General features: G+C 35.1%; 1 protein-coding gene across 1 annotated transcript in view; it reads right to left on the bottom strand.

Moving 5' to 3' along the window:
• Positions 1-13,025: 13,025 nt before the first annotated feature.
• Positions 13,026-15,646, bottom strand: part of FCHO2 (FCH and mu domain containing endocytic adaptor 2) — a 116,347-nt gene continuing 113,726 nt past the window's right edge. The window contains 1 exon segment of the mRNA XM_082837231.1: positions 13,026-15,370. Coding sequence (XP_082693357.1) covers positions 15,348-15,370 — 23 coding nt within the window. The 3' untranslated portion in view covers positions 13,026-15,347.

The raw sequence follows: 15,646 nt of genomic DNA on the forward strand, positions 1-15,646 counted from the left end.
ATAACAATAGGTAATTCTGTTATTGTTTGGGTAGTGAAAGAGGCGAATAAATCTTTGTTCATTTTGTTTCTCAAGGGGTGTAATGTTTTGATGGTTTGTTTGTTTGTTTTTTTTGCGGTATGCGAGCCTCACTGTTGTGGCCTCTCCCGTTGCGGAGCACAGGCTCCGGACGTGCAGGCTCAGCGGCCATGGCTCACGGGCCCAGCCGCTCCGCGGCATGTGGGATCTTCCCGGACCGGGGCACAAACCCGTGTCCCCTGCATCGGCAGGCGGACTTTCAACCACTGCGCCACCAGGGAAGCCCTGTTTTGATGTTTTGTTTTCAATTCTGAGTTGAAAGATAAGAATGTTTTGAAAGTTTTAACTGAAATATAAATAGTACTCTAATTATAATAGTGATGAGTCAGGTTAATGTATCTAGTTGTGGAATATCCTCAAGGGAAGGTTAATATTCTCAGTCTTTAACTTAAAAGGTTTATGCTATTTAGCTTCTTAATGATTTTATAATTTGATGCCGATCATTTTTGAAATATTTTATTGGAATTAATTCGAGGTCAATAGGCATGAGGCTATGACATAACCCCCAGATTTCTGAATGTTGTCCACAGTATGAGCCTGGTCATGTAGACTTAGGGTTGTTTAAGGTGCCCTGCAATAGCATGTGTCTTGAGGCCTACGGAGGGAATAGCTCATGAGTGTAGGATGTTTTCGGGTGAAATTAGTATTTGGACTGTTATTTCTGTAGGTGAGACTGCTCCATTATATATTTGTAGCAGTTGTACTGGTTTTAGATCTGTTGTAGGAATTATTATATAGGAATCAAAATTTAGAACTTCATACTTTGTGCATTCACAGCTTCGTTATCATTGGTCACCTGAAGTTTTTACAGTTAGGGAAGGATTATTAATTTCAACTATTATATAAAGAATTTGTAATGGTAGAGCACTTAAAATTAGAATAATAGCAGCTAGAATAGTTCAAACTGTTTCTACCTCTTGTGCATCTATTGTACTTGTGTGAGTTAGTTTAGTTGTTAGTAGTGATGAAATGGTGTAAATAACCAAAGAACTAGCTGGGAAAGCAATTATAAGTGTATAATCGTGAAAATGTAAACGTTCTTCTATAATAGGCAATGTTCTTGTAAGCTTAGTTGGAATGGATGTGGCATAGAGATGTAAAAGGTTTGAACCCATAATTTAATTTGACAAAGTTATGTAGTTTTTACTAATATCTCACTTATTGAGAAAGACAGTGGTTATGAAGTTGGCTTGAAACCAGTTGAAGTTTCGATTCCTTCCTTTCTTAAATTTATGTAAGTATGTTCTTCAAATGTACGATATGGTGGGAAATATCCACGCAATCATTTAAGATTGGAAGTTGTTAACTCCACCACTGATACTTCTTGTTTAGATGCGAAAGCTTGTCGTATTATAAAAATTACTGGTATTACTGCTGTTGATGAAAGGAACCTATGGATGAGATGGTATTTCATGTTGTGTATGCATCTGTATATTCAGAGTAACATCTCGGTAGTCCTGAAAGGCCAAGAAAATGCTGTGGAAAGAGATTTATATTAATGCTTACAAATTTAATTGTAAAATGAAGCTTTGCTCAGGCTGAGTTGAGTCTATAGCCTAAAAATAACGAGAATCAGTGGACAAAGCCTCTTATAATGGTGAATACTGCTTCTGTTGATATGATGTAGTGAAAGTGTCCTGCCGCATAGCATGTATCATGAAAAACACTGTCTAAGGATGAATTAGCTAGGACACTTTCTGTTAAACCTCCTACTGTAAATAAGAAAATAAAACCTAAGGCTCATAATATGGCTGGTGATCATTTTATTATCACCTCCATTAGTTGCTAATCGACTAAATACTTTTATTCCTATGGGGATGGCAGTAATTAGAGTAGCTGATGTAATACATGCTCATATCAACATCTGTTCCTACTCTGGACATGTGTTGAGCTCATACGAGAAAGCCTGGGGAGACATTATGGCTCAGACTCTTCCTATATACCCCAAAGGTTCTTTTCTTCCCAAATAATATTTGATGGTATGTGATATTATCCTGAAGCCAGGTAAAAGAAGGATGTAAAAATCTGGGTGGCCAAAGAAATCAGAATAAATGTTGATGTAAAATTGGATCACCTCCACCTTCAGGATCAAAGAAAGCTTGATAGACTGTGGTTATTCATAATAAAGTGATTCTGGCTGCTGGAAGTGGGAGTGACAATAGTAATAGTATGGCCAGAAGTAGGATGGATCAAACAAACAGTGGTGTTTGGTAATGAGATATAGCTGGAGTTTTTATACTAATAATTGTGGTAATAAAATTAATAGAACCTAGAATTGAGTATATACCTGCTAACTGTAGGGGAAAAAATGGTTAGGTCAACAGAAGCTCCCATGTAGGCTAGACTAACAGCTAAACATAGATATACTGTTCAGCCTGTTAGCCTGTTCTAAAAATGGTGGTGGAAGAAGTAAAAAACTTATTTATTGGGAGAAATGCTATATCAGGCGCTCCAGTTATTAGTGGAACTAGTCAGTTTCTAAATCCTCCAATTATAGTGGGTATAACTATGAAATTAGGTATAACTATGAAATTATTACAAATGCATGGGCGGTACAGCTACATTGTAGATTTGATCACCTCCTAGTAAAGCTCCGGGCCTGGTTTGGCATGATTAAAAGGCTTAAGACAGTACCTCTATTCTGGTACAGGCACCAAAAAACAGATGCTCAGTGACTATAACTTTATGGTTTGTTGAGAATAATCAGCAGTTTATGAACATAGTGAAATGGCTGAGCAAGCGTTAGACTGTAAATCTAAAGACAGGTTGGGGCCTCTTCTTGCCAAGCCCTGTGGTGAATGACACATTGAATTGCAAATTCAAAGAAGCAGCTTTAATTCTGCCTGGCTTCTCCCCTGAATGGAGACAGTAGATTGAAACCAACTGACTAGAGTATTTAGCTGTTAAATAAAATTCTGTGGGGTGAAAGCTCATCAAATCTAGTAAGAATTTAGTTTAATAAAAGAGTGTGATTTGCATCCAGTTGATGTAAGATAAAGTCTTGCAATCCTTATTTTCAGGAATTCAGTAAATAATACTTGCTTAGGACTTTGAAGGGTCTTGGTCTGTGCTAACCTAAATTCCTAATCCAGTACTGATAATATAATAGTGAGAATAATTATAGCAATTAAGGGTGTTTAATAAATTAGAAGGATAGCATTGTGGTGGATGAATTATATATAAATAATGTAATGAGTGTTATTATGATATAAGTATAGGATTATTATAGTTGGATTATAAACTATAACAGCTGTTATTCAACCTATGTAACCAATTGATGAGTAGGCTATGATTTTTTGTAGTGGGGTTTGGTTAAGACTTCTTCATCTTCCTCCTATGATTGATTAAAAATATATAGCTCTAAAGAAGATGTGGCACATATATACAATGGAATATTACTCAGCCATAAAAAGAAATGAAATTGAGTTATTTGTAGTGAGATGGATGGACCTAGAGTCTGTCATACAGAGTGAAGTAAGTCAGAAAGAGAAAAACAAATACCGTATGCTAACACATATATATGGAATCTAAGAAAAAAAAAGGTCATGAAGAACCTAGGGGCAAGACAGGAATAAAGACACAGACCTACTAGAGAATGGACTTGAGGATATGGGGGGGGGGAAGGTAAGCTGTGACAAAGTGAGGGAGTGGCATGGACATATATACACTACCAAACATAAAATAGCTAGCTAGTGGGAAGCAGCCGCATAGCACAGGCAGATCAGCTCGGTGCTTTGTGACCACCTAGAGGGGTGGGATAGGGAGGGTGGGAGGGAGGGAGACACAAGAGGGAAGAGATAGGGGAACATATGTATATGTATATGTATGACGGATTCACTTTGTTATAAATCAGAAACTAACACACCATTGGAAAGCAATTATACTCCAATAAAGATGTTAAAAAATATCTCTATATATAGCTCTAATTAGTAACATGTTTAGATGAATGGATGGTGAAACTCGATATAAAATTGATAGTGGTACAAGTTTCTGTAATGTTAATAAAATTAGGACAGATACTAGTGGAGCTTCGGGCATTCAAAAGTGGAATGGGGAAAAGTCCAAGTTTTATGACAAGGGCTGTTGTGGTAAAGGATGCTGCTGGATTAAACACTTTTATAATTGTTCATTGGCCAGAATATATTAGAGTAACAAGTACAGATGTGAGGGCTTGCGTCAAAAAATATTTAGTGGATGCATCTTTGACTCATGGGTTGAATTTTTTAATTAAAACTAGAATAATAGCTAATATGTTTATTTCAAAGCCAATTCAGATTATTAATCCATGTGAGTTTATCATAACGACTGTAGTTCCTGAAATGATAGTGAAATGATAATAAAAATAGGGGATTTATTAGCATGGGAAGGATATAAACCAACATTTTCAGGGTATGAGCCTGATAGCTTACTTAACTGACCTTACTATAGAATATGGTGTAATATGGTAGCATGGAAAATTCTGAATTCTTAGGAGTAGGTTCAATTCCTTAATACTAGAAATAAGAGGATTTAAACCTCTATAATTTACTCCATCAAAGTAACTGTTTTGTCAGACATATTATGTTCAGTGGGATGCTTGATATAATGATCAGTAATGATATATTTCGTATTCAAAGAGCTAGCGTTGGGACTTCCCTGGTGGCGCAGTGGATTAGACTCCGCACTCCCAATGCAGGAGGCCCGGGTTCAATCCCTCATCAGGGAACTAGATCCCACATGCATGCTGCAACTAAGAGTTCGCGTGCTCCAACTAAGGAACTCACCTGCTGCAACTAAGGAGCCCACCTGCTGTAACGAAGACCCAGTGCAACCAAATAAATAAATAAATATTAAAAAAAAAAAAAAAAAAGAGCTAGCGTTAGTAGTAGGAAGTTTTTCATAGAAGATGTATAAGTTGGTCGTATTGGAATCGTGGATAGAAGGCTTGTACTCATAGGGAAAAATGGATAGGAAGATGATTTTGATAATAAAATTGAGTATAGTTCTGGTACGTAGGAATAGAATTGTTGTAAAAAATATTTATTATAATAATGTTGGCATATTTTGCTAGGAAGAATAGGGCAAATGGGCCTGCTGCATACTCAACATTGAAGCCAGAGACAAGTTCTGATTCTCTTTTTGTTAGGTCGAATGGAGCTTGGTTGGTTTCTGCTAGGATTGAGAGAAATCATATCATGGTCAGTGGCCAAGATGGAAAAATTAGACATAAGTATTCTTGAGTAGTGATTAATGTTGAGAGGGTAAATGATCCTTTAATTAGTACAACTGATGATAGAATGATTGCTAGTGTTACTTCATATGAAATTGTTTGCGCTATTGCTCATAGGGTCCCAATTACTGCACATTTTGAATTTGAGGTTCAATCTGACGAGAGACCATAATACAGCTAATAGTATGCCTAGGTTTCTATTGATTAATGGATATGGTGTGGGTAATGGAATTCATATTGTTAGGGCCAACGTAGAGGTGAGGACTGATGCAGTAATATAGATATTGATGATGTTAATGGTCCTTTAATGAAGAGCTGGCCAGCATTGGCAATGGGTTGGAGTAGGCCAGCACATCCAACAATGTTTGGTCCTTCATAGAGTTGTATATAGCCCAGTACTTTTCACTGGATTAGGATAAGGAATGCCGTAGCAAGTAGAATGGGAATAATTAATAAAAGAATGTTGATTATAACCAAATTGTTAAGGAAAGAAGTTAAATCTCTGGTTATACAGGTTTAAGTTTTATGCAATTACCAGGCTCTGCCACCTAATAAACCCTGTTCTTGGGCAGGGCTGGTGTAAATTAATTAAGATTAAGATTATGTCATCCATTAGTTTTGTAAAGTAGGCCTGATTTCTCTTGTCCTTTCATACTGGGAGAAATATGAAATATATAGAAATTGATCTGGATTACTTCGGTCTGAACTCAGCTCACGTAGGACTTTAATCATTGAACAAATGACCCATTAATCGTGGTTACACCATTGGGATGTCCTGATTTAATGAGGTTGTAAACCCTACTGTTGATATGAACTCCAGAATAGGATTATGCTGTTATCCCTAGGGTAACTCATTCCATTGATGAAGCTTTTGAATCAATAAATGATAAAATATTTTGATTAATCGGTCTAGGTTTTAATCACTTGTTTTACTCTCCGAGGTCACCCCAACCAAAATTTTAGTCCATTTAAAGTTTTGTTATCCCTTGATTTCATTAATTTTGGGGGAGAGGGTGTTGGACTAAATTAGTGCTCCATAGGGTCTTATCGTCTTATTCTGTCATTACGCTTCTTCACAGGAAAGTCAATTTCTCTAATTAAAAAGTAAAATACATTGCAACTCCCGCTTTCTTTTCATTTCTGTTTGAATGGATAAACAACAAGGTCCTACTGTATCGCACAGGGAAATATCTCCAATCTCCTGGGATAAACCATAATGGAAAAGAATATTTTAAAAAATGTATTAATGTGAAAAACTGAGTCCCTTTGTTCTACAGCAAAGATTGGCACAATATTGTAAATCAACTATACTTCAATTTAAAAAAAAAGTAAGAGACAGTAAAACCCTCGTGTGGCCGTTCATTCAAGTCTGTATTTAAAGAACAAATGATTAAGTTACCTTCGTGTGGTCTGGATACCACAGTGGCTATTAAACATTTGTCACAGAGCAGTCAGTGCCTCTAATACTAGAAATGCTAGAGGTGATAGTTTTGGTAAACAGGCAAGGTTTGTGTTTGCGAGTTCCTTTTACTTTTAAAAATCTTTCCTTAAGCACATACCTGTGTTGGGTTAACAACTGATTTATTAAATAATAATTAGGTTAAATTTATATTTAACTATCAGTGATTATCCATTCTGATATAATCTTATGTGAGGAGAAATAATTCTTGTTATTTATATTAACAGTATTGCTTCTGTTGATAGATTGATCCAGTATTACGTTAGGAGTCAGTTTTTATTAGTGGAATTAAGATAAGTAAACTGTTGGACTTGAATGCTTTCTTATTTGGTGGCTGCTTTTAGGCCAACTATGATATTATTAATATGACAATAACTATGATATTAATAATGATAACAATATTATTAATATAATAATAACTTCCTTCTAAGGAAGTCTGTATCCTGTATGTAAAGAGCTCTACCTATTTAGATTAATATTTAAATTTATGTTAGAACTGTTTCTTAGGTAAACTTAAAGTTGAACCAAAATTCTGTACTGGATAACCAACTGTCACCAGGCTCATTAGGCTCTTCACCCCTGTCTACAAATCTCATAATTCTGCTACACAGATGAGTTTGTTCCTGAAAAACTATTCATAGGTTTCATCTTACTTCGGGGCATTTGACTTTTCTCTTAAATTGTTCTAGTTAAATCATTTTGCAAAAACTAAAAGGCGTAAACTTTGCTATTTAATAATTTAAATACTTCACCATTCCCTTATGGTACTTTGTCTATAGCACTAGTTAAAATCTCTATCGCCTATACTTTTGTTTGTAAATAAATGTTTAATTTATATACTATAATTGAACTTTATTAGTTTGGGCTAGTTTTGGTTCAAAGTGATCATTTAAGATGAAAATCTAGTGGGTGTAAACTACATGATTTTAAGCTACACTTAGATCTGTCCAAGCACTTTCCAGTATGCTTACCTCTGACTGACCCGTCTCCTCTTAGATGTTAAATAGTTATAAATAAGTTGTATACGTAGGTTTCGGTATTTGAGGAGGGTGACCATCTATGTGTGCATGCTTCATGGCCTGACTCAAGCCTATTTTTAAATTTACTGCTAAATCCTCCTTTAGTTTTTAATTTTATAAATACTTTTGTGTAAAATTTAATGTTCTTGAAGTAGAAAATGTAGCCCATTTCTTTCTACCCCATAGGCTGCCTACACCTTGAACTAATAGTTTTATGTTGATGTTTGTGCTTACTATGCCTCCTTTTTAGGGTTTGCTGAAGATGGCGATCGTCTGTATTAGCAAGGAATGGTGAGGTTTATCAGAATATACATCGATAGATTATAGAAAAGGCTCCTCTAGGGGGATAAAAAACACCACCAAGTCCTTTGAGTTTTACGCTATTGCAAGTAGTACTCTGGCATATAATTTTGTTCTAATTGTTTGGGTTGAGGGCTAAGCATAATGGAGTATTGGATCCCAGTATGAGTCTCAGCTATCGTGTAATCAGGAATATTAAAGTCATTTTTGTAGTTTATTTTAGCTGCAGCTTTTTACAGCCTAATTAAAATTTAACTTTATTAGAATATCTCTCTTTTTTTTTCTTTTGCGGTGCGCGGGCCTCTCACTGTTGTGGCCTCTCCCGTTGCGGAGCACAGGCTCCGGACGCGCAGGCTCAGCGGCCATGGCTCACGGGCCCAGTCGCTCCGCGGCATGTGGGATCTTCCCGGACCGGGGCACAAACCCGTATCCCCTGCATCGGCAGGCGGACTCTCAACCACTGCGCCACCAGGGAAGCCCCCATGAGCTACTTTTTAATGTGCCTGATGCCCGCTTCTTTTAATCATTGCTGATCCAGAGGGCTTTCTTACTTGGATGTGAAATACTTCCATGTGTAATTTTATTAAGAATTAATAGAAAGACTGGGACCAAACCCATGTGTTTATGGACTTAGTAAACTCATCTAGGCATTTTTAGTGCCTTTATTAATTTACAGTAACAAGCTAGATGGAAGGGGATCCCTGTCCATCAAAATTCTGTGAATTTAAGTAGCATGCTAGTGTTTAGTGGAAGCATTTTAAACTACTGGAGAGGGAGTAAGTTTTTCTAGTCCATAGGTTTAAAGTCAGAATTTTTGGTGTTTGAAATTTTCATTTTGTTAAAAATCTTGGCTAAAATATGTCTTAATTTGTGATTTGGATATTTCTTATAGAATGAAGGAAAGTAGGCTTTTGTGTACTGTTATATTTTAATCTTGTTTTGGAAATGTCAAGATTGGTATTAAATATATACACTTTGAGGTCTACAGGGGCTAAGGGGAGTTTGCTAATTTTTATTTGGACATGTGAAGGTACACGTGTTTTATCAATTTTCTTATGTATTTTAAGCACTGACTAATACCTTATGGCTGTTGATGCTGTAAAATAATATTCAGTATAGCCTCAGCTAGATGTTGACTGGCGGCGTTAAGGCCTCAGATGGCCATTGCTGGGTCACAGCATGCCCCCAAATTTAAAAATATCAAATGTATGATACCACAGTTATGTGTGCACATGGGCTGATTAGTCATTAGTCCATCAAGATGTCTTATTTAAGAGGAAAGCTTGAGAGATTTTAGGTGAGATGGTCCTGAAGTTAAGAACCAGATGCCACATACAGTTCAGTTCTAGAAACCCCCATGTTATGGGCCCAGATTAAGAAGAGCATGTTTGTGGGATAAGCTGCCTATTTCTCAAAGCTTGGGATTAAGGAAAGTCGTTGGTTGTGATAAGTATGGTGATAAGAGTTGGTTTGACTTAATGGAATTTGTACAATATTTTGTTCTACATAATCATATAATACTCATAGTTTGTACTCATACACATGGAGTAAACAGTGTATGATTATATATACAATGTATCATACAATCAAGTATGTATGTACTAATTGTAATGGGGCAGGTCATTTAATACACAAAGTACACAGCAATGGCATCCTCTAGAATTTGTTTTTAATACTGACATAGCACATAGCAATAATATTTTACTATTTATGTGCAACTTTCAGGGAATAGTTTAGGAAGAATTTCTGATGGCGGAGTTAGAGCTTCTTCCTTGATGTTGTAGGGAGGTTTTTCTCCTTTTCTGGTTTATAAGACCAGAGTGATAAACTACAAACACTCTTCATTTTAGAAGATTATTTCCAGTTAAGGTTGTGAGTAGCATAAGTAAAGAATAAGAAAATAAAAGATTGATGCTAGTTGACCAATGATAAATGGGTGTTTAAATGGTTGTCCTCCAACTCATGCTAATGTTAGTAAGTCTGCTACTAGTAGTCAGAATAAGCATTGGCTGAGGGGTCAGAATACTATGCTTTGATATATGAACTACTGAGATAATTGCTAGAATGAGGATAGAAAATACTAGAGCTTATATACCACCTTATTTATTGGGATGATATTGAGGAGATAACATCCAAGTTTCTGAAATTTAAAAGGCTCTTAATTTTGCCAAAAGCTACCCTGAAGACAGCCTTAACCACATCATACTTACCCATTTCCTCTGTCCCTTTTCTGGATCATACTTTTTAAAAGAGATTAATTTGGGCATAAAAAAGAATTGATACTATATTCACTTAGGCAAAAGAAATCAAGGCATTGAGCTTTGAGACCAAAAAAAAAAAAAAAGAAAAAAGTAGAGCAGAAATCTACTTCCATACATTAATAAGCAATACAGAACAAAGTAGTTATATTGGTAGAACCAAGTGGAAGGCTAAGGCAGTGAGCAAAATGGGAAGACCCTCATATAAAGAGATCCTTGTACATTATTTACATCAACATAAAGTTCATCTTGCACTCTATTTCTAAAACTGTTTTTCAAAATAGAAAGTTTTTATTGTAAATGTAATACCTACCCATTATAAAAAATAAAGTGAAATTTGGACATTAAAGATCCTGTGGAAAGTAAAAATCCCATCACCCAGGAATTACAACTTGGTGCATATTTTTTACAAAGGTTTTTGCGTTAGGTGTATGCATTTTAAAACAAAAAAGAATTACCTTTTACCATCTAACAATCTCATAGCAATATTCCGTATCAATGACTATAAACCTTCATGGTTATTTTAATTAATTGAAGTTGACTTACAATGTTGTTAGTTTCTCGTGTACAGCAAAGTGATTCAGTTATACATATACACATACTTTTTCACATTCTTTTCCATTATGGTTTATTACAGGTATTCCCTGTGCTGTACAGTAGGACCTTGTTGTTTATTCATGATTATTTTAAATACCTACATAGTATATCACTATATGGGAGCTATCAAATCATTTAATCCTTCCAATATTTTCATATAATAAACACATCTTTGCTTTTTTGTCTCATTGTTTTCTTATGACAAATTCCCAACAGTGATGAATTACTAGCTTAAATGATAAATAAGGTTTTTAAAGGTTTTGAATTCAAATTGCTCTCTAGGAAAGTTACACTGATTCACTCTTCTAAAGATAGAGAAATTTAGAATACTTTCCCAAGTTCACCCTGCTCATTGCTGGATTAAAATTGTCAAATAAATTGATTGGGCTAAGTGCAGAGATTTAATTGGAAATATGCTATAAGGAAATACGCCTGTACTAGTCAGAAATCTGGTGGCTGACCTGCTGGCCAATTCACCTTCAGCCATTCCCAGCCCCTCTCCTTTACTCACTTAAAAATAAAGGCTACTTGGCTTTCTCTGCCTCTTACACAATTCTGGCCAATAGGAAGCAAGCAGAAATGTGCTGGAAAAGCTTTAAATCTCCTGACAAAAAGGACAGATATACCTGGAACTGCCCCCCTCCCAGCTTTGGATGTAAACATGTAGTTGGAAGCTGTGGCAGCCATATTGCAACCATAAGGAAAAAGCCAAAAGAATCACTTGTTCTGTCCAATACCAGCAACAGATAAACTTGCAGACTTCGTGATGCGGGGAAAAAACTTGTCTTTATCTGTTTAAACCATTCTTAGTTTTGTTTTCTGTTACCTGCAGTTAAAAAATTACTGACAGATGAAACACTGCATGCTAAAGATAAGCAGTGGTTTCTGAGTTATCATAAGTAATCATAAATATCATATATGATTAGAGGAAATATGGAAATAATCAGATATATTTTAAAATAGGGGTAAAATATGTACATATAGCAAGAGAGGATGGAATGAACCTTTAGTACTGAAAGCCACAGACAGCATTAAACGCACATTTAGGAGAAGGAATAACGAAAGATGACCAAATGGAGAAAGGGCAGGATGCACGCCAGAGGATTACTGTGTTTGTCAAAATATGCTTTTCCTCCTAGGCACAAAACCACACTATGTATTTCCCATCTTTCCTTGCAGTTAGTTAGTTGGAAGCACAGATCAAGTTCTGGCTAGAGGAATGTGAACAAAGGTCATGACGCCAGCTCTGCGCCTGGCCCACAAACTCCCAGTTTCCTTCCTTCCCCATCCAACGGCCAGATGGAGAGGATTTTGAGTGGAGTCACAAAAATGGAGGGAGCCTGTGTCCTCGAATTACTGTATGGAGCAGAGCTCCTCCTCCAACCTCCTTAGAACCGTGACGTGAGCAACATACTAGTTCACAGTGTTAAGTTCCCGGGATCTTATTTATCACAGCAGCTAGCATCATTCACTCTGAACAGGTGGGAGCAGTGCAAGTGGAAATACAGAATAAAAGAAAAAAGATGAGCCTATGGTATGAATGGTAAGAGTGCTACCTGTTTGGTACACAGGTTCCCCAACCTGACCTAGATGAACTAAACTGCTCCTTTTCATGACACAGATTTAGCAAAATTTTCAATATTTAGGATGAAATCTTTTTTCCAATTCCTTTTTTTTGCTCCTTTCTCAATCCGCTGGTTTCTGAGAGGCTTGATGTTCCTGATTACCTCCTTGAAAGAGTATGGTTTTAAAACTGTGTGATGCTGTGTTCCTAAGCAACTTGTCAGGAGGAAAGTCTTTGCTAAAGCTTAACATCAATTTAAGTATATTTAGAAACAAATAAAAATAATCCTTATTAAACAATTTATATACTTTTGGGTTATAGTCCAAATGAAGTTTTCCTATATGATCAGTTAAAACTAAATAAGAGACCAATCTATATGTCTGTCTAAATGGTGATAACAAAGTTCAACACCAATTATTCTTTGCTTACCTAGCTTGCCTTGTCCTAAAGTCTACGATATAGCTATTACTACTATAAACAAGAGTACAAAAACACACAAACCAACTGATAAATTATATATTACATGTTTATTAAGGGCACAACTTTTATGTAAAATTTACATTTTTATGAAAAAATCAAAAATATTTACAAAATTTTGTAAGATTTGCCTTGTTCTAATTACAATTCAAAGTAGTAAATAACAATTCTTAAAAACTCACATTTGTTAGAGTTCTGTGTTTACAAGTTCTTGGTTAAAGAGGCAGCTACAAAGTTTATCACTATACATAAGCAAGAACCAGCTTGCTAAATACATTTCCGATTGCAAATCTATTGGTCTTTTTTACATCATTAGTGGATTTTTAAATGAAAAAATCAATATAAACTCATATGGCTTCAAAATTGTAACCTGCACCCAATACAAATTTATGTATCAGCACTTGGTATGAAGACAGTGGTAATTAGGAAAGTGCAGAAGTTTAACCATTTCACTAGTTTGTACATTGTAAGGTAATACTTGATTAAAAACAAACATGGTGAGTATAATGGTGTCTGAATTCCAACAATAAAGTATTAACTGCCCAATAAAAGCAGTTTGACTGCAAAGCAGTTACAGTTAAGATTCCAGTAAGGGACTGTAATTGGCATTTAAAAGAGTACAATATAAGTTAGAAATTCTAATTTTTGTCCACTATTTAGTAAAGATGAAAATTTTAGCAAATTCTCTTATGTACTGCTTTAGTCAAATCTAAATTTAGAATTGGGCTAACATGGATATATTAAAAAGCACATTATTGTGTTATATATATTACTAAATGAGTAGATTTTCTGCTGTATTTAATATAGCAAGATGTTACATAAATGTCTAGTAGGAGGGGTTTTATTTTCTGTAAAGCTTAACAGAACAATTAGTGGTTTTATATAAATTATCATATATAACACATTTTATTGCTTCTATGCAAGATGCAGGACACTGGTACTTACAAATAAATCTCCCATTTGTAAATTATGAAACTGTGTCCAAAATATTTAATTCCTTCAATTAATCAGGATTTGCTATAAAGTTAGGATTTTTACTATTTAATATTAGTAATATTAAGAAATGCTTAACCCAATCCATCATTTCAAATAATTTTCCTATTTTTAGCAGGTAGCAATTAAGTAAGAACAAGAACATACAAATTGGTAAATTTTTCCAATTGTTGAAAATGCCAAAACTAATCTTTTCTAAAGTGTTCCTCACAAACTACTACAAAATTCATGCTCACAACACATTCAGGAAATAAATGTACAGATTTCCAATAACAGAGTGAAGGGAAATGTTAAATGGAGAGTTAAAATACCAGTTACCAATTTATCATTACAGTTTTGCAGAACTTTCTGATGAGGTTAAGGTGGAATATCTGAAGGTGATTTTTTTCCCCCTGTAAACATATGCCATTAGTTATTTCTCTAGTGGCTACAGTGTATCACTAAAGAAGCAAGCCAGGGTTCTTAAGTATAAATTGTCCTTTAGTTATTCTGAACTCCCTTCCCAATTGCGGCCAAAGGTATTTCTGAAAATTGCAATTATCTTGTAAAAATCCTTGACTACTCTAAGATTCCGAATAGAAGATCCAGACTGTTAGGAGGAAAGTGAGGCACATTAATGAACACAAACTAGATAGGCACATTTCTGGGTTTTGTTATTGTTTTACAAGGCACACATTATGCAATCCATATAAAAATAAATTAAATCTACAGCATTAATTTATCAAAACAATCACAATTTCTATAAAGTTAACTGCAGAAGTAAATTTCTCTGCTGTCTTTTGCAAGCTTATTTTAAAACACATTGCACTTGAGGATTAAAAAAAATCATATAAAACACCATTTACACTTTATTAATATGTTTATATGAGAATCAAATTATAGATTTTGCAAACACCTTGGACTCTGGTCTGATTACTTTATGGCACAAAACTCAATTTGATTGAGTGTTATAAATGAACATTATCCCAAACTTAGAATTCACGTTCTGTCTGTATCCATTCAATATCAAAACTTATAAAATTTCAAAATTATCTCTGACTCTAAAAACTTATGGAAAGCTAAATTATTTTGTGCTTGCTCTCCTGAAATTTCAGGCCTGATATTACACTATAACCACAGACACTGAAGATAATTTAAAATTTCAGCCTATAAAAACTTCACTTAACTGACAATCTGAATAAATGTGTTTCCTGAATATTGCAGTTTATCATTTACAGCGTTGAAAATCATTTCAGTGCTATTTCTGTCGATGACTCACTTCAAAAGTGCAATTTAATGTTTGTAGTCAGCTCTTAAAGACATAATACAAGTTAGAATAGTGTTTGGAAAGAACAGATAATGCAGAATGGCAGGTCTGTACTACTCCTTTGAGCCAACCACTTTCCCAGGTCCATCAACAATCTGCCAAGTATCGTCCTGAAAAACACCAAGCAGACCTTTGCAATTATAATTTCAAATGAACTCGAAGGAGAATATTTTCACTGTGGTTACAGATACAAACCCCAGTTCCCATCTGCTGTTTACAATACATTAGAATCAGATCACAGGTGTTCAGCTATACTGACCATGAGTACTCTCTCTCCCAGGTGTGTCTCTATCTGGCACCTTGTACCAAAGGTCAAAGAAAAAATTTCCATGCCTTTAGACTATAAACTACTTGACAGTCGTTTAGTAAATGTTAGAATACAAATG

Source organism: Leucopleurus acutus, assembly GCF_964270905.1.
Source record: "Leucopleurus acutus genome assembly, chromosome: 3".
Lineage (NCBI taxonomy): Eukaryota > Metazoa > Chordata > Mammalia > Artiodactyla > Delphinidae > Leucopleurus > Leucopleurus acutus.